General features: G+C 41.0%; 1 protein-coding gene across 1 annotated transcript in view; it reads right to left on the reverse strand.

The window, feature by feature from the left end:
- Nucleotides 1–14,520: 14,520 nt before the first annotated feature.
- The window catches only part of gnao1a (guanine nucleotide binding protein (G protein), alpha activating activity polypeptide O, a), a 150,330-nt gene continuing 143,925 nt past the window's right edge, over nucleotides 14,521–20,925 (reverse strand). The window contains exons 7-8 of the mRNA XM_080762335.1: nucleotides 18,798–18,951; nucleotides 14,521–17,109 (exon numbers count right to left, since the gene is read on the reverse strand). Of these exons, the coding sequence (XP_080618461.1) occupies nucleotides 16,922–17,109; nucleotides 18,798–18,951 (342 nt within the window). The 3' untranslated portion in view covers nucleotides 14,521–16,921. The remainder of the gene's footprint in view (nucleotides 17,110–18,797; nucleotides 18,952–20,925) is intronic.

Raw genomic sequence — 20,925 nt, forward strand, 5'->3', positions numbered from 1 at the left:
GTTGAGTCGCTCTTGTGACTGTACACCCAAAATACCCCCCCCCCCCATTCACAATAATACTACTACACACATTACTCTGGATTCGCACTGCGCAGGCGTTCGCTCCTAAGGAATCTTCTACTTTTTTTTTTTACTTATTATGAACAGAAAGAAAAGCAGTGTTTAACAGCAAACTTTTATTTAGTTTAGTCATAGTCTTTTTCCAAAAAGAAACCATTTAGTTTTTAATTATAGTCATAGTTTTAGTCATCTGAAATGTTTTAGTTTTTGTCTAGTTTTAGTCGACTAAATATACGATTTAGTCCAAATTTTGTCCAAATTGGATAAAAAAGAGAAAGAAAGAAAGAAAGAAAGGAAAAAACATATCACTTTGTTTAATCTTTTAGTTTTGGTAAAATTCCATTACGATTATAACCACAAAATAACATATTCTCTTATAGGCTCAACCTCAGCTGGATATGAGCAGGACTGGCTTACAGGTATGTTCTGCTGCCTAATAAGCTGTAATTGGAACTAAATTACTTTTATTAAACACTACATAACCTGAGCTTTCTAAAATGCCATTATGGTATATTGCCAATATTCATAGAGATAGATCAAATTAAATGTCAAATCTCACAAACTTATTTTAGGACAAATAGCTTTATTGTGTAAGCTGAAAAAGTCATTGCATATGAATTGGACCTCTTGCACACACACACACACACACACACACACACACACACACACACACACACACACACACACACACACACACACACGCGCACATGCGGTCGTGCGCACACAGACACAGGCACAAGTGCACACATGCAAAGGCATAGCTATACACATGCAAATACACCACAACAAACTTTGCTTCATCAATATTGGAACTTGCGACATATTATGGAATGAATGTTTCGTCATGCAATGAACTGACAGATACAAACACGCCCCTGAAATGGAACACAGCACCATTCCTGTTAACACAGCACGTACAGACGCACGCGCACACACACACACACACGCACACACACACACACACACACACACACACACACACACACACACACTGGGCATAGATTGTACATTAAACTTACGACTATATACAGTATATTCACAGTTTATTTGTGAAGAGCAGATGGCAAGATCAAACTTTAATTCTACCTATTTTTATTTGTACACGTCGTAGTACATATAGTTGTATCTTTACACTCTTAGATGTATCTCTCCACTCCTGCCTGAATCTGTTATTTCCATGCCTTCTGCCGCGCTGTTTTCATACCAGAATCTTCCCACGGAAATCAATAAACGTTTCATAACATAACCGCCTAAACCCTCTATTAGTTAAACCCTCTATTCTTAGCAAGACAACACAGAAAATAGCAGATCTACTACAAGCTCACAACGCTGAAGTGAGCTTGTAGATCTTAGGTTATCTTCGGATCTTAGATTTTAGGCTATTTTGGGACAACAACAATGCTGGGGTTCAAGGGGTTAAATAGGTATTCCAGTATACAGTATGTTAAAAGTTGTTAAAAGTTTTGTTACCCGTGTACATTAAGGCCTACAGCTTATAAATTATTATTCTGAACAACACAACTAACCCTAAAAACAAGGTTGTATAACTTGTATTGAATGTTACACCATTCAAAATCCAGCTGTTGTGCATTATACAATATTGCTTATAATCCGCCTGTGTTTGTTGTTCTGTGTTTGTTTACATGCTGTACTGTTTGAGTTAGAAGCATAATTGCATGGATTTATTTAACTAATCTCCCGAGGGGAGCTTTACTTCTAAGAGCATAATACAAAGCTAACTCATTATGCACTGTGTACTGTGTGTGTGTGTGTGTGTGTGTGTGTGTGTGTGTGTGTGTGTGTGTGTGTGTGTGTGTGTGTGTGTGTGTGTGTGTGTGTGTGTGTGTGTGCGTGTGTGTGTGTGTGTGCGTGCGTGCGTGCGTGCACCGTGCCTGTGAGCCATGCCAAACAGAGCATGTGTAATCAGCAGCAAACAGTAGCTGGTGACTTAATAGAAAGGTTCATTAATGAATTAATTATTCTGTAGTCATGTCATGTCAAGATGATTCTGACAGGGTGTTTGGTCGTGGACGCCCATTTAAAAATATATTGTGCCAGGGAAGATTTGTGTTTTCCAAAAGATTTCAAGATTTGTCGTAAAACAGCAGATCTACAAGCTCACTGCCCTATTTTCACTGACTTTGATGCCATATGAAGTATTTAGCTGGGCACCCCTTGGACTCTCGTAAGGACGCCCAGGGGGTCCCCTGATCCTCCTTTGAGGTTAGTTTAGTTTAAGCCCCATTGACAGGACAAATGGACTGAATTATCGGCAATGCCATCATTGCCATGTGAGCAATGCAATGGATTAGAAACGTCTTTATATGTCATTAACCACTTGAACTCTAGCATCCTAATCTCTAAAAGCTAGCAAGCTTGCATCACAAGCTTATAGATCGGAACTTTCTGTGTGCAGATTTGTCGTAGAGGGAAAATACTGAGCGGACCAAGTACAGACCGACCACGCTCATTTAAGGATTTGTAAAAATGTAAATGTTATTTTCACTCGTTTTGAGTTCCACAAATTTTCTTTCTTCTTGACATTGTTGCTTCTGTATCCCGTATTGAGGCAGTTTCGGTAGATACAACCATCATATATACAAGTGAAAAGGTGTACCCATACTCATTCTTCATGCTCTATCTCCGACCGAACCACACTTTCACCACACATCTCTATATGCAAAATAAATTCGCCACCCTCCCCGAACTGACATAGCCTATTTTTTAGCCGTTCAAGTTTCTTAGTTACTCTGCAAATATTACTTTTATGAAAATCACGATCGAGCCAGCAGATAAACGGGTGCCACAACACGCCGAGAAACAAGGAATTTAACCACGCTACTTGCATACACTGCAACTCGCTTACAATTCGCAAACCTGGCAACACTGCCTGCCTCTTACGTCACCAGCTCTGTTCCTCCTGGCCTCCGTAGTCCGTCGCGCTCACAATCTGTCGCAGCCATCTTGCTTTTCTTTTGGATGGGCGAGTGGACATTTAATGCTAATAAATTAATTATAGGTCCAGCAAGCAAATCATGATGGTCTGATTGTGCTCAATAGGTCACAATAACATTCCGAAATTAGGTGTTGTGTTTTGTATGGCATTTTCCCCAGTAGTAGTTGCATATCTATCTCAGCTTTTGCCTGATAGCACACATGCTAACGTCAGCAGCCATAGCAACATACAGTGTGCGCAGACATAACATGAGTTGTTTACAACACAAACACACGGCCTTTTAACCACGCAATACACACAACAGCTCGGGAGTTATTAAACCGAACGTGGACGCTGTTTCAGTGTTACATTTGCTGCGCATATCGGAATAATTGTAACGGCATGCATGATAAATGTAACAACGCTAAAAAACACCATTAAACATATCGTTTTCAGCTTAAAGCTATTACATTTCATTGAAGCAACTCCTTAGCATTGTTTTCATACCATGGATGTGATAAGATAATGTATCAAACATAAGGGAAATATTAAATAGCATCGGGTGTACCAGTTTGGCCATTTCTTTTTTTTCAATGGGGCAATACATTGATTAAACAAACGTTTGATTGATTGAGTTGTACAACGTTATACAACCCTAAACTAATTTTAGAATACACTACACAATACAATACAATTTTAGAACATATTTTGCACGTTCCATTTTTTTACTCAGAGATCCCTTTAGCTACACATGTCATATTTCCAGGCAACGGACCTACACATGTCAGCTACCATAAACCACTTCAAGTTATTAGGACGAAATAACTGACAGGAGTGACGGTGCTGTGCTGTGAGTAAACTAATAGGGGAGAGCCGCCAAGGATGTAACATTTTGCACGTTTCATTCTTTTACTCAGAGATCCGTTTAGCTACACATGTAATATTTTCAGGCAACGGACCTACACATGTCAGCTACCATAAACCACTTCAAGTTATTTTTTTGATAAAACAGGTCGGGAGTTATTCAACCGAACGTGGACGCTGTTTCAGTGTTACATTTGCTGCGCATATCGGATCAATTGTAACGGCATGCATGATAAATGTAACAACGCTAAAAAACACCATTAAACATATCGTTCTCAGCTTAAAGCAATTACTTTTCATTGAAGCAACTCCTTAGCATTGTTTTCATACCATGGATGTGATAAGAAAATGTATCAAACATAAGGGAAATATTAAATAGTATCGGGTGTACCAGTACCAGTTTGGCCATTTCTTTTTTTTCAATGGGGCAATACATTGATTAAACAAACGTTTGATTGATTGAGTTGTACAACGTTATACAACCCTAAACTAATTTCAGAATACACTACACGATACAATACCATTTCAGAACATATAATATTGGCCAATATGTCAAATATGTAAATATTACATATAATGGCATTGAATGGAAGCGGACCATTTGTAACACATGTTACAAATGACCCGCTTTTGCAAGTTTTCTTTGCAGTTGCTTACAGACCAGAATGAACGTGAATTCCGTCTAAACACGATGCAAACTAATGAAGAACATAAGCATGAACACATCCATGTGGATTTTTATTCACCAACACCAAAGACAAAAATTGTACCACACATATACTCCAGGTGTAAAATTAGACGCATTTTGAAGGTAAACACTTCAAACTTCAAACTCCTGGCCACGTAGAGTACGTTGCTGTACACATACTGACGCGATGGCGTCATGGTGGCGTTGACCAATCAAGATATAACGTCCATGTTACAACCGTGAAGCGTTACAACCTTGGCGGCTCTCCCCTACATTTGTTACTAACATTAGGTTGTGGCGAAGTAGACACGTGGCCAGCAGATACTGTGTTTTGGACAAACAGGCTAGGTATTGGTGTTGATTTGGGTCAACTGGACAAACAGCGTGGTGTTGTTTTGTGTCTGTGTTTGTGTTGGAGCGCCTCAGTGTGGCCGTACAGGTCATGTGCAACCTCTTCCACAGAGAGATGGAGACACTAAATCTCAGCTGGACAAACATGTTTGCATGCATGCATCGCTGCCTTGCATGCTGTGTGCTACTGTTGAGTCTGTCACTTACTTTGACTGATTTATGGCATTGTCTTTCTGTTAAAATCCAACTATGTTAATTTAAGAACTCTGGGCATATAGGTCATTGTTTATTCACTGTGCACACGTGTAGCCTATTGTATGTCAGACTGTATGTCTGTCCCACAGTCACAATCCTTTAGTACTTAGGCTGTGGAAATATTCAGGACAAAACAATGGTACATTTCCAATAACCCATTCGTTACTACATGTGGAGTCAACTCCCGCCATTTATTTCTTCCCATAGTGCGTGGCAAAGTCGCTCTGGGATGAGTGCGCGCGTAGCGCGCACGAAATTCTAGTGCAGAAATATCCCAAATCGACCAAAAGCATCAGGGATAATATTATCTTACAGATAATAGGCTATAATAAATAAATAAAAACGTGACGAAAGGTATCCTATGTGGATTTGTCCCCGTTTCTCCTCATTGATATTCAAGACCACATACTTGTTTACAGGTTTAGAAGATGCTGCTGCTATTGTTGAGATGGCATATTAAATATTTAAACTGCATCAATAACACGAGAACACAGAACAGATAATGATGCTATGGAGCAACACACACTGCTGACTAGAAGTGTGTAACTGTGTGTTTGTGTGCGTGCGTGCGTGTGAGAGAATGCTGAAGATGTCCTTCTCATCTCATTTCTATTTCCAGAATGTTCTATAATTTGTCACTCACTCATACAGGTACAATATCAAGCAGAGAACTGATGGTGTGGTGGCATCATGTCCGCATGACTGCAACTTCTGCTGCGTGAGATACAAAACATAAATACTGGGTTTCAAAGAAGAAAGAAAGAACTATAAAAACAAGACAAGATAAATGACAGAACATATTGGGCAGCAGTTGTGCAATAGGGAGTGATCAGAATTAGAAGGTAACGGTAATTGTATATAGTTCATGGCCATGGGCACACAAATTCTACTTCAACTGGTGCATGTTAGTATACAATAGGTGGACTTCTTTTTTTTAAGTTAACTGAATGTGTGTGTGTGTGTGTGTGTGTGTGTGTGTGTGTGTGTGGGGGGGGGGGGGGGGGGTGTCACGTGTGTGTGTGTGTGTGTGTGTGTGTGTGTGTGTGTGTGCTCGTGCATGTGTTTGCGTGCCTGTGCATCATGTGTGTGTTTATGTTTATTCCTGGTCAGACGGTGGGATCCCATGGCTGAGTGACAAATTTGGAACAGCGCACGGCTCTGTATTTTAATATATCGGTTACAGTGTCAGTCAGTCTGTCTGTCTGTCTGCCTGTCTGTCTGCCAAAGAGCCTAGGGGATCTCTCACTGCTCGTGAGAGCAAAACATAAAAATAAATATACACCCGCACATAAATGCACATGCAGACACACAGGAGGCTGTGAGGTAGATATAGTTCAGTACGCTCAAGTGCTAAAGGTCAAAATGAACACCATTTGTTTTGCATCATCATTACATCACCTAATCATAGCAACACGAGTTAGACTTTCATATATTAGAGTTTAAGATTAATAGACCATTGAATAAAGTAACATTTATAGCTGCTCCAAGCTATACCGATTTCCCTCCTCAATGTTGTAAGATGATAAGAGCGCCCCTCACTTCACACAGGTGTGATTTTTTCAAATTACACATACTACATTTTTGGTGAGTCTTGTGTGATTTCAGGCATTGGTACACTGTAGTTAACAATTTAAATTTAATTTGAATGGTATGTTTTAAAACTGAAATCCGTTCATTAGGCTAATTCATGGGGAAAAAAAGGAAAAAAAAGGAACTGAATATCTCTTAACCCTTAAGATCTGAGGCCGATTCGATTCTGCAACATTTTTTTGAAAAACTGGCCGCAGGAATAAAATATTCCAAGGACCCCCAGAAGCTAATTTGACTCGAGTTTAAAATGTTTGCTTTAATTAAGGCATGTCGCGGATTCAAATCCCGATCCCGGAAACCTTTGCTGCGTGTCACTCCCCGTCGGAGTTGCAACCCGAGTTGCGGCCCAGAAATAGTGAATCATGAAAGCGAAATAAAAATCATGTTGTGGGGACTGGGGAGCGTGCGTTGGCCCCAACTGCCACTCAAAGTGACTACTGGGTTGGGCTGCTGGATGCAAGGGGTTGGGCTCTGTATGTATGGCCTCTGTATGTCCCACGTGAGCATATCACTGTAAAAACGGCCATTTTCACCTGTTACCATGCATGGGGATGGAGATAAAACGCCTGCCAGTTGCCACAGCAACTGAAGACTAAGTGCAATGTCAGCACTTTAGCTCTATTTCTGTACCTGTGCGTGACAACAAGTGTCAATGTTCTTTTTTTTGACAACACAAATACACAAAAGTTGCTCAAGCGCATGTTGCAAATACAGTAGTACTGAGTATACACAACAAAACAAAAAATAACAAGAGTTCAATTACCATACAGTGTGGTCTGGCCTGTAATTGTCTGTCCTAGCCTGCTGGGCGACCACCCCCCAGTCCCCCCGTTGAAAGAGAGAGAATGCTTGAGGAGGGTAGGAGGGAATTTGTACTGAAATGGGGTTTTAATTGTTAACCTATGTCTAAAAATATGTTAGCTGAGGGCGAACTTGTAAAGATTTGGCTTTTGGTGAATTTTGGCATGGTGTATAAGGTTTTCAAAAAGCTGTGTGTGTAGTCCGTGCGTGCGTGCGTGCGTGTGTGTGTGTGTGTTTGTGCACGTGTGTGCGTGTGTTTGTGTTTATAGAACATCCTCATTTTGTAAATGAAACAGACACTTGTTGCATGTGAATTCTGGCCTGGCCGGTATCCTAGCAACAGACAGACAGGAACTGTAGTGCTAGCCTATAAATATCATTTAGGTGTTGAAAGTGTGAGAAGTAGCCTACTGGTGTAAAATCGACCTTAGGTCTTAATGTAATAATATAGGCTACTGTATAATGTACGATATGTAAACTGTGTATGTATGTATGTCTGTCTGTCCGTCTGTCGTTATGTCGACATTTTACATTTCTTGAGTGATTTCATCATTTCAGCTTGTTTAGCAAGACAGCATGGGGTGTTCATTGTTCAATGCAGAGGTGAAGTTGAGTGTGCATGGAAAGTTTGATGCAGATCGGTCCAATTGGGTGTATGGCTACACAGGCGGGTATGGCACCCACCCGTCCTTCCTCTTCAATGTCTCCCTTTTGACTGATACCTGTCCATTCAAACTCTAGACGAGGCCCGCCCCAAAGTTATAGCGCAGCCGTGCCCGGCAGCCGGGGTAAACTAGAGTTCTCAACAGGCCCGGAAATTAAGGCCCGGCCCTACCTGGGCCCTAACTGGGCTGGCCTAAGGCCTCGCCTGGCCTTACTAATTACCACACCAGTGTGAAGTGAGGGGAGCACTTATCATTGTGCATCATCAAGAAAATAGACACTATATGGGCCCTATCTTGCGCCATCCGGCCCCTTATCCCTTAAATTTGTTTTACTATTTAAAAATTGTTCAACTAGCCAATCTACACCGACACATTGTGAGCTCAGCTAAATAGTAAAAAATGGCAAAGCCCTCAGTGTGACCTCACCCTAGCTTCTCGGGGCTTCATACTGGTAGCCTAATATCAACCTATTTGAAATGAAATGCAATAAGGCAACATTTTCACTTGTGATTTCTGTCACTTATACACTTTGCACACTATATGAAGGGATTTCTCTTTATGGATAATTAAGGCATTGATATTGATGAATGTGACTAATTAGCTATAGTGCAATTATTTCAAGTGTAATTCCCACTGAGGATGTGTCTATAGTCTAATGTGTGTCCACAGGCAACATCCTGTTGTCACGCCGAGACAGTGCAGGTCACCCTGACCCTGATAGTGTCTCTACTCTCTATACTGTCTCTATCATAGACAGTAAACTTTCACCTCATGCAGCACCAATTGTCCCACTGAAAGAGAGAGCAACCTTCACCTCATCATTGTTGCCTCATTTACCATAGCTCTGATCCATAACCTTACTGCTCTTGACTTGCTGCCTTGCATTAATGAAGGCATTAGAGCTATGGGTCAGAGCTAGCATTTACCTTACCTTCGCAGAGACGTTCTGCATCACAAGCAAATGCACTGCTCACCTCGGTGGAGCCACAAGATTGTTTTTCATCCCTCCAATATTATTTTGGCAATAAGTAACTTACTTAGGCCTGTAGTGTAGCGGACCCAGCTGGCCTTTTAAGGATGAAGTCTGAACTGATGATTTTGAAGTTGCTTTATTCATAGATCAACGTAGAACTGGGACAGAAACAAAATACAATGTATCAATGGTCATAAATCACTACAATATAATCCATAAACTGTTCCAATCTCAGGCACAAAATACATTTTCCATGCAACACTAACGTACATTACACAATACATAAACAGCCTTCTGCATACATTTTAACAATAATACCAAATACCAATAACAGTGCAAGCAAATCAATAAAATACCTTGTCCCCCTTTCCAGCTAGGTGCTATATTCTGTGTGTGACATCAGTTCGTTCCATGGTTAGTTGGCATTTGACCGTTCCTTTGGCCTCCCTTTCCTTAGCCATCCACATAACCAACCAACTTCAGCCACACCATTTGTGTGCTGTCTGTTCCAAGTCTTCTCTGTACTGAGGCAGCATTTCCTTGTTTTTAACCACAGTGCCACAGCTGAGCTGAGTCCCAATCATCTGAGTCACATCAGCTGTGATCAGTTGTTGGCACACTTCCTGTTCCAATGCCTCACAACACTGAGTATATACTAAACAATAAAGTATTACCTGTGGGTCCGTTACATGTAGTACTAACAATGTATGAACATTGTATACTATGTGTGTGTGTGTGTGTGTGTGTGTGTGTGTGTGTGTGTGTGTGTGTGTGTGTGCGTGTGTGTGTGTGTGCGCGTGCGTGCGTGCGTGCGTGCGTGCGTGCGTGCACTAACAAAATCATGTTATCCATGCAGTGAGTGAATGTATAATCTTTTAGGCTACATTAGAACAGGGTTGTGCACTTCCCTTACCTTACCACTAGATGGTGGAGTTGTTTCACTTATGAGAGAGCTGGATGCAGAGTAGGCTACTGTATAGTTGTGCCTTTTGCTTTGGCAATATATGTAAATAAGTAATAAGTAATAAACATATGTTTTCTCATGCCAATAATTAAGCCCTTTGAATTGAATTGTAGTCAGTGAAAGGTCTGGATTGATGCCAAAACGACATCTGTTTGGCACCATACCATATATAATATAAGCTAAAGTACACCCTACCAATAGCTACCGGCGAGGATATTAAGCATCTAGATATGTTACAGTCACAATCTCACTCCTTTGATACTGTGTTTGACATATAGCCAGCCATGCAGGCCCACTGTAGGTAGGCCTAAAGTCTTGCCCTCTTCTCAGCTTCTACTACTACTAGCCTACTAGGCTACTACATGAGCTGAACGTTTCTGTCACACATGACACACCTAAATTAATGCCTGAAATTAGATACACAACTGGCCTATTTCAACACACAGGCACCAATGCAGTCACCATGGCAGCCAGGTATAGTAAATGTAGGCTTTAATGGCACTTCCATCAGAATCATTGAAGGTGGTCATTGGATTCGACCTATGAAAACCCTTAATGGCTCCCGGGTCATTCACTATTCGGGGCCATTTGTGTCCCCAGGTCATGACTAATAGCCTACAGCATGTCCCCCGCATGTTTTTCAGCTTCAGTTACCCTATCACAGGAATAAGTATCACTGTTTAATGTTGCCTTTTTTCAATGTTTTAGGTTGCATTACTGATGTGGTAAAGCATAAATGTTCACCCTGTTACGCTTAAGTATAGAGAAAATTGATACATTTTCATAATTCTGAAAATAAGGTTGATAAATATGTTAAAATCTTACTCTGTGTTCACAATGTGATAACATATTCTTCATTACATGAGGAGTAATGGCCATCTTTAGCATAAAATGTCCCCCCTGTTACAGTGTCAATGGATATTTACATGGAAATCTTGGAATAATGCATTAAGCTCGACAAATATGTTTTTCTGAAAGCTGAACATGTGAAAAAAAAAAAAGTTAATTGGCTGAAATGGCACCGAATAGTAGGAATGGTCTCTCAATCAATCAATCTGCTAATCAGGATTCAACCTGTCATTTTCTCTCCTCTCTCTCTATGATCTGTTCTATTTCTCTCTCCAGTTTTGAAAAAGTTAATTGGCTGAAATGGCACCGAATAGTAGGAATGGTCTCTCAATCAATCAATCTGCTAATCAGGATTCAACATGTCATTTTCTCTCCTCTCTCTCTGATCTGTTCTATTTCTCTCTCCAGTCTTATATAGGCTACCGTATTTCATTGTTCCACCACATCTCTCCTCTCTAACTACTTATTTCTTAGTATTTCCTTGTATATAGCGTAATTAATAAATATTCTGCTGGTTGGGTTTGTGGGCTATGAGCTGACCACCCAAGTATCCCCGGTCAGAGGAGTATGTGACACCAAGGTATATTCTCAACAAGGTCAGGTTTATTATCTCCTTAATCCATGGTTTCTACAAGCAAGATATAAGAAATGGAATACATATTATTATTAACTATAGCATGACAATGAAGGACCATATTGAATGACAGGTAAATATGCACTAGAACATATGTGAACAATCATAGTATATACAACATAGCATAGAATAAATCAGTTAATACAGTACAGGGGAACAAAGGCTTACTTTGGTCAAGTACGCATGGCTGGAGTAGTGGATAGACTCAGTGAGGTCTGCAGGTGCTGCATGTTGCCTGTGTGAAGGCTGGAGACTGAGTGAGGAGTGTGGGGTGAGTTGCTGGTTATATGTGGCACACCTAGACTGTGATTGGCTAATGAGTTGAGTGGTGTAATGGCAAACACATGTGTGATTGTGGATGCAGGGAATGGGGTGTCCACCAGAGGCTGCCAGTAAGACAGCATGCAGATAATTCACAACAGTAATATTGTTCATAATGACTCCCGAGTAAAAGTTCCATCAACTGCACAAACTCTTCTCCCTTCTTGCTCCAAAACTATGGAATGCACTTCCCATCACAATTAGAACTGCAGACTCACTCCCAATCTTCCGCCGTCATCTGAAAACCCACCTTTTCAGACTCCATTTGCCGTAGCACTTGCCCTAGCCCCAGCGACCTTACAGGCATATGCAAAGGCTAAACTGAAATAACTTACATAGCATTTTATGTAGACATAGCACTCTATAGTGTATACGTATAGTTTCATAGCTATTCCACTGTTAGGCTCTTAGTTTACGTATGATTCATGATGATATTTTTGATGTATTTGATGTATTACCATGTTTTTGTTCTCGCTTACTGTAAATCGCTCTGGATTAAGAGCGTCTGCTAAATACCTAAATTGTATATATGCTTAGATGATTTCTATTCATATTAGGATAAATTTGCGCAACTGTAAAGATGAAACGGAAGTGGGGAGCCTCTTCTGCTTTATCGCATACTCATGATAGAGCTTCCGTATGCTCCAGTTGCTACATTTTGATACCAATACTTTTGTACTTTTACTCAAGTACATTTTGAATTCTGGACTTTTACTTAGTAAACTATACTATAGTATTTCTATATTGCATTATTGATACTTTTTACTTAAATAAAAACACTTGACACCCTGCCAGGCCGTCCCGTATAGGAGTCACTGATACAGCTCCCCCTCCCCGCCCGGCCCAGCGTCTCTTCCAGGCTCGTGCGTGCACTCATCAAAAGGGCATCAGCCCTTATAGCTGCCCTTTTACCAGGCTGTATAAAAACGGCCCTCTCCAGAGTCCAGACCATGAATACGGCATTTACTATGCTGAAAGAAATGTAAATGCCCCCCTTTCCGTGCCATACCCGAGGGCAGCATTCAGGAGAATTGGCCTTTTACCGAATTCTCCTCAACTTGAAATCAGAATTTTGCATTGAAATACCAGGTCGTAAGAGTTAACATATCTCCAGTAGCTAAAGAGTGCATGCAGGTTCGTGCCTCGAAAATAACTGATCGACAAGCTCTCAATGCATCGCATTTTGTTCTGTTAGTAGAGCTCCTTGTGGCCATTAAAGCCCATTCAGGGCGGGAACCCCCTTTGGTGTTTTAAGCATTATACTTAGCTATCAAAAGATTCTTTCAGATTATTCTTTCAGAGCGAATGTTTTTAACTCAAATCTTTGCTTCTGGGGGGGTCCCTGGAACAACATATTTTCAGATGGGCGTCGGCGGCCAATTACATATAATGTTTTGGGTCCTTGACATGAAATAGTTTGAGAACCACTGATATAGAAACAGGTTTTTCAGAAAACTGACAGGATTTAGATAAATACAGCATCAAATTTAGGTTAACCACTTTAAGCCACTAATAGGCTGTACATGAGCCGATAGACAAATCCACAGAAAGGTGCCATGGGCGCAGCCATTACTGAGGTCTACTTCTCAGCACTGATTAGCTACACCTGGCCTACAGGGAACTGCTCCATGGTTCTAAGCCTGTAAGCCAGGTGTAACTAATCAGTGCTGGGGCGTAAAGCTGGTACACCTCAGTAATGGCTGTGGATTATATTAGTCCATACAAGGAAAATCTTTTTGAACACAAATCTTAGCATGGGGGTCCCTGGCACAATAGTTTTTCAGATGGGCGTTTTTCAGATTGCTACATTGCAGTATTGATACTGAACATTCAGCTGAAACTAGAGACGACCAAAATAATCTCAGACGACACACACCGGATGTTTGTTTTTTTTGTAGTCATGAAAACGGTGGCTTTTTAATGTAAACACTACATTCGATTGGTTTTTCCAGCACAGACATCCCACATGAAAGAACAACCATTCACTAAAGAGGAGGAAGAAGAGAGAAGAGAAAGAGAGGATAAAGAGAGAGATAAAGAGAAGAGAGAAAGAAAGAGCTCCCTTCTCTCCCTCTCCCTCCTCGCCCCGAAACTCTCTCGCACTCCACCCCTCGCTCCGATGAAGACAGAAACCAAAAAACGGTATCATGTCAGTATACAATTTTTTTATAACTAGAAACAAGAAGGCAAAAAGAGAAGGATATAGAGAGATAGATAGACGATGAGGAATAGCACATTATGTATGGTTAAGGTATCTTCTTTCCAAAATCTACGTGTTTTTGTGGGTTTATGTGAGAGCGTGTGTGTGCAAAGTGTCTGGTGTGTGTTGTTGTTGTGCCAACTGTGCTTTTCATTGTAGACCTGGAAGGTGTGTGTGAAACTTAAAAAAAAAAGAGAAAGCAATGAGAAGATGAATGAATGAGCATGACTTTTTACAGCATCGATGTGTGTGAAACAACACACGCACACGCCACCCAAAGTGGACGCGACGAGAAAACGCACTCTAACCCGCCCTCCCACCCCCAAAAAAGTGTTCCTTTTTTTCTTTTTCTTTTTTTTTTTTCTTCCTGAAATAATAAAAAATAGATATCATCGTCATTATATTATATTTAAACGTTCTGAGTTCAGGCTAAAGTGAAAACACAGTTTCTAATGCAGGGAAACAGGCAAAACGGAACAGGAGAGTAGGTGGGCACAGCTCAGAGCAATACAACACAGGTTCAGTTCTGAAATCACGTTTCGTAATCATCTCGCTTTTTTTCCGGACTGGGTTTGCAAACCGGGAACATTTTTGCAAAATGTATTTCTTTTTTTTTCTTTTTCATTTAAAAAAGGGAGATCGAGAAAACAAATAAAACAAAAAACAAAAACATTCTGTATAGCTACAAAGCACACGAACTATACCGTACCTTTAATAGTATTATTACAGAATCATCATAAGTCATCGTTGTAGTCGATAGTGTTGTTGTAGACATGTTCGTATTGTTGTCATTATTATTATTGTAATAATAATCAGCTTTTTAGTCAATGATTTTTTTGTTCCTCACCACAGTTGGTTTCACTTCCAGAAGCCAAAATATGTACACATTTGTTTCTACCCTTGACAAACAGCCATCCAAATTACTTTAATTAACCTCTCACCTTTGACCCTCAGACCGTTATGTCTTGACCTTTCATTGCATCATCCCTCAAAATCAAACCGCGCCTCCTCTTCGTCCACTGCTGCTGTCTATCTTCCTTGCTGTTACTTTCTCTCCTTTTTTCGTTTTTTGTTTTTTTTTCTCATTTTTTTGGTTGTATTTTTGCCATTTTTATGAAAACGGTTTTTCACTATTTCTCAACAGTAGTACCTATATGAAGCATAGTTCTTTTGTTGTATTGTATTAACTTGTTCTCTTTATACAAAGGCTTGAGTATCTCATGCTATCAGTGTCAGGGCATTGGGTTGGGGGAAGGGGAGAGGAGGGGATGGGGAGGCGAAGGAAGGCAGGGGTTGGGGGGGGGGGGGGGGGGTGTGAGAGGGCACCATAATCATTTGACCATTTATTGGCCCCAAAAACCAGGAAGTCAGGGTACCATGCAAAAAGGAGAAACGGAGACGGGTGGTGAGAAATGTAGAGGAATGACTAGGATTAAAAGGTGTGAGGGAGAGACATAGAGAGAGAGAAAGAGAGAGAGAGAGTTATGTGTGGGACAAGTGATCAATCGATCAATCAAGCAATAAATAAATTAATAAATTAACCAACCAACCATGATGATAATCAAAACAGGAAAAGTGAAGTTCCCTTTACATGGAGAAACGTTAGTAGATCTAGAGAGATTAGAACGTAGTGAAGAAGGTACAGCTCTAATAACGTGATGCACTCACTATCTACACAGCCTCGGTGTGGCATGACGACGGCAACCATATGGAACTCTATAGCACGTCCATATTGGCTCTCGCTGAGCCATGGTGGCCCATTTATGTTAACCAATGACTTTAGGAACAGGGAGTCTCCCCTTGCTGTCCATGAGAACCCCAATGCACGACGGCAGGGAGCAAAACAATACAAAAAAAAGTTAGCCAACGCAAATAGCTATACTTAGCTATTATGTACACATCAGACTAGACAAAGGTTCAAATCAGTGTGGCCGGCTTTACGCAGGGATTATGCATGAGGTGTTTGGCTGACCTGCCTTGGGGGGCTATAGTGCAATCGTCATTGTTGCACGAAATTCGTCAGCTAAATCCTTCTTTATGCAATCGGCAAGAATCGGCAATATAAGCGAAACTTTTAAGAGAATAAACACACAAAGGTGTCAAGTCAGGTGAGGCAAAATGTGAACAAGGATCAGCATTGACTGATGCTTATGTAATAAATATAAACATATACAGTATGAGCAAACAACAACAACCAACAACAAAATCATGGATCATAGTCATAGCAATAAAATAGAAACGATGCAAACCCGAGTGAAGGTTTGTTTGGCAACGGAGAAAAAAAATTAACAAACAGAAAAATAGAGAAGAGTAATAAGAGGGCATGGGAGAGGAGGCTTTCGTCAACTTTGTTCTAGAAGTTTTTCAAGGCGTCAAGAGTTAGTTTTTTTTTCACTAAACCAAATCCATTTGTTTGCTCGGTGGCAGCGAGCCCAAATAGGCCAAGAGGGGAGGAAGTAACGAGAAAAGACAAGAACTAAAAACATTAAATATATTTATATATGTATGCCTATTTTCTTGCTTTAAATTATCCTCATTATCAATATTTACCAAGTTGCATTTTCTTATCCTTTTCCCCCCCTCATTTTTAACTCTTTCTAATCACGATAATCATCATCATGATCAATTCCAGAGGAGTGTCATCATAGGAAAGGGAGCAAGGATGGAAGGAAATAAGGAAAAGAAGTAAGGATTGAAGGAGGGACGGGAGGGGGGGCAGAACAAGGGCATAAGGAGGAGGAGACTGCTGCAGTCGTCTCGTCTGGGCATGCTCAGTACAAGCCACACCCTCGCAGGTTGTTGGCGATGATGATGTCAGTGACGGCGTCAAACACCACCTGGATGTTTCCCGTATCCGTGGCACAGGTCAGGTGACAGTAGATCTCCTTATTGGGAGAGCGGTTTTTGCTCTCAAACTGTGCTTGGATGTAGGCTGCAGCGTCATCATAGGTGTTGGGGCCTGCATGGAGAGACACACGCAAAAGATCACTAAATCACTGCTGCTCAAAAAAGGGACCTTGGGGGTGGGGGTTGTTCCATGTGGTCCCCACCTAAAGGATGGAAGAGTTAATAACCAAATGGACCCTTATAGAGCTTTAACTAAAATGAAACCAAATAGCCTCTTACAGCATTATTGCCTATTAGCAGATCTGAGCTTGTAGATCTGCTATCTTCAAAAGATTTGTATACATTTGAAAACTGGTGAAATGGGACATTCTGCATAATGGGTATACTTTGTAGTATATTTTGTATATTTTTGATACCAATACATACACTTTATTACTCAAGTAAATTCTGAATACCAGGCTTTTAATTGTAACCAAGTATATATTTTCTACATTGTGGAATTGATAGTTTTACTCAAGTACTGATTAGGGAGATGGGACAATATGAAAATGATGTCACGGTTATTACGGCAAAAATATAAAATTTAGTTTTTTTCAACCACAGTTCATGTTTTATAGGTTGTTATTAGAGAAAGTAAAAGATGAGTGTTAATTTATAAAAATTAATTAATTATATAAAAAAATGTTTTTTCTTTCGTTTTAGCGATTTTAGCTATTTTTGACAGTGCGGCATTCGAACATCTACTGAATGTGAAGTGGGTGACAAACATATTGAGCCTATAGGACATAGTATGGCATCCCCCTAGTACTCCCTTCACATTCAGTAGATCCCGTGATTTTGTGTGGCCAGATGTAATTTTCTGGGGTCTAGTAGGATTATAGTAAATAATAAAAATCGCTATAAATTATTTTTAATCTATTTAGCCCCATGTTCGAATCAGGGGGGCAGTCAGACGGATATTTTGTGAAGCCACTAAGGAAATGAAAGTTCATATAATGGCCTGTTGTGGCGCTGTCACTGGACCCAGTAAAACCCATAGCCCCATAGAAGTCCATGTATTTGGGCCCAACTTCACCTAGACTGTATTACCTTAATAAACATAGTCATGAATACTTTTTGCTTCCAGTCACTAGTTTAAAGTCTCATTTCTAATGTCATAATATTCTTTTTGGAAAATTATGGTCCCATTTATAAAACAAATTACCATAAAGTCGCGCATGTTCTGAGGGGCGTGGCTACCGTTACAGTCTATGAACGGGATCCCCCACCCACTCGAGTCAAAATAAAAACCAACGAAGAAGAAGAGGGAAGTCCCGCCTCGTTGTCTGGGCCAGCCAATGGGCCAGCTGGCCTGAGCTGGGCCAAAACGGATCTAGAAAGATGGCGACTTCCATTGCAAGGACTGACAGGCTTCATTTTAAGTTCATGTTAGACCCGCGGAACGCTTTGTCCATATTTTTTACAGTCTATGGTTCGAATGCCCCAGTCAAAATAGCTAAATCACTAAAATGAAAGAAAGCAGCAAATTACATTTAAAAATAGCAGATCTATGAACTCACAACGCGTTGTGTTAACACAAATTCATTTATGTAGAGTGAAATAATAGTGTACCAAATTGGCTCTTTACAGGTCAGTTTCATCAAGTATAGAGGGGTATATTAAGTGGTACTGAATTTGCAGTTCAACAAAAATAAATTCATCCTAGTGTATATAGGACAATTTCATGATACATTTAAATCCATCGCGATAATACAGATAATTGACTCCCATCCCTACCACTGATTACGTGCACTAACTCACCTGTGTACTCAGGGAAGCAGATGTTGAGTGCAGACTTCTTGATCTTCTCACTGAACAGGTCCTTCTTGTTGAGGAAGAGGATGATCGAGGTGTCGATGAAGAACTTGTTGTTGCAGATGGAGTCGAACAGCATCAGGGACTCGTGCATACGATTCTGGAGGAGGAAGAGGAGGAGAAGAGAGAGGGAGAGGAGAAGGGTTGGTGGTGGGAAGAAACAAGGGAAGAGTGGAAGGGCAAAAGAAGAAACGTAAGAGGAGGATTAACCTCGACTTACTGTATGTGAATCAAGTGAATCAATGCTTAACGGCGACACCACAGTATTTGGGAATTGTTTAAGGCGTCTGCTCATGTGAGAGGCAGTTCCGTGTGCGTCACAAAATCGATGCGGCTGCTATTGACGCTCGTTGGTTTGAATATGCTTGTATCTGTGAGATGTGTTTAGTTGCTGATGTTAGAGATGCGGGTCGATTAAGCAGATTATTTTGGCAGCCCTGCAGTTGAGATTCCACAAAGCACCAAGTTCACCAACTAAGACGAACATGTTAGTTGCAAAAGCTGCAAATGCTGTGCTTAAGCTGCAGTCGAAATGCGGCTTAAGTAGTTCAACAATATGAGGAAGTTGAAGAGGGTAAGAGCTGTCTGAATATGGAGAGTGAATGATCTGCTTCCTTGTCCATCTCCAAAGAAAACATTGGTGAATGAAGGGCGGAGAGAGGTGGAAGTTATTTTGGCAGAGTATAACGCACACACAATAACCACACAATCGGCTGTCCATGTGGTGCTTTATTGTAATTGTCATGAACAGTAAATACACCATTCACTAAATGAAAAAATGAGTCACAGCAGTGTGGGAGACACAGGTAATTACTAAGTCAGCACTCAGTGACACACACACACACACACACACACACACACACACACACACACACACACACACACACACACACATGCATTACATTCACCCATTCACACACACATTAATACACTGATGGCGGAGGAAACGCCTCGCCGGCCTCTGATTGGCCTACCGACACCGCCCGTCTTGACTGTCCTCCGAGATGCGAGGTTACTCCGTGGTGGGAAATAATACAAGAGAATGACAGCTTGGCACGCGCGACAGAATGCAGCCTTGTAACTAACTTGTACGTTTTATTTTTGTAGAAAACTTACAGTTCTCTTGCATCCCCATCACTCTGACTCTCCAGAGAGTTCAGTGAGTGCCGGCAATGGAGGCCAAAAGATGCTCTACTAAATCGTAGATCTTTTAGCCTCCATTTCCTGCATTCACTTCCACCCCACCACCCCCACGATTGCATTTATGGGCCCAAAGAGCTCGCTCTGAAGCTTTTATTTAAACTTAAGAAAGCCTATTTTTTGGGGCCATTCCAGGGGCAACATGGAAAATATTCCATCTTGTTTAGACTGAGATTTGCCCGGCCCCCGGGTTATAGGCGGAGGCGCCCTTCCTCCCTCCCTCCCTCCATGAAGGTCTGTGTGCTGAGTGAGAACCATGTAAGGAGAGAGCTCTGCTGCACATTGTACTGTTGATGAAGACAGCAAATCTTTTAGTTTTAGTCTTTTGAATAACATTAACTGTTAAGTTATAGTCATATTTTAGTCAACTGAAATGTTTTTAGCCGACAAATCTTTTTTTTGGGTGGGCTGTGATAACATTGAAATGCCTGATTTTCATTTAGCTCCATGCCGAAAATAAATAAATATACAAGTTCACAACGAGCTAGAAGAGCAGCTATTTTCTGTCTGTGACGCCAACCGACGAAGTCACACATGGTGACTTGTTGTGACCTTTAGTGGCATTTACTATGAAAATGTGCAATTCCCGTCAGTGTATCACTCAAAATCCCCATACATGGGAAAGCCAAAGTTAATAGTGCAGCGCCTGCAGCCGCGCCCGGTAGCCGGCGAACACTAGAGTTCTCAACAGGCCCGGAAATGTATTCCCGGCCCTCATCAAACCCTGTACTCTCAAGACAATGTCCCCGCTACCACCCATAGACCTCCATATATGGAGCTGACCTGTTCTGACATTCCATATGTTGATCTGACCTCATCAAACCCTGTACACTCAAGACATGCTCCTTATATGCCAAGTACAGAATTCATTTCA

Source organism: Protomyctophum bolini (assembly GCF_963924005.1).
Source record: "Protomyctophum bolini genome assembly, chromosome: 4".
Classification (NCBI taxonomy): domain Eukaryota; kingdom Metazoa; phylum Chordata; class Actinopteri; order Myctophiformes; family Myctophidae; genus Protomyctophum; species Protomyctophum bolini.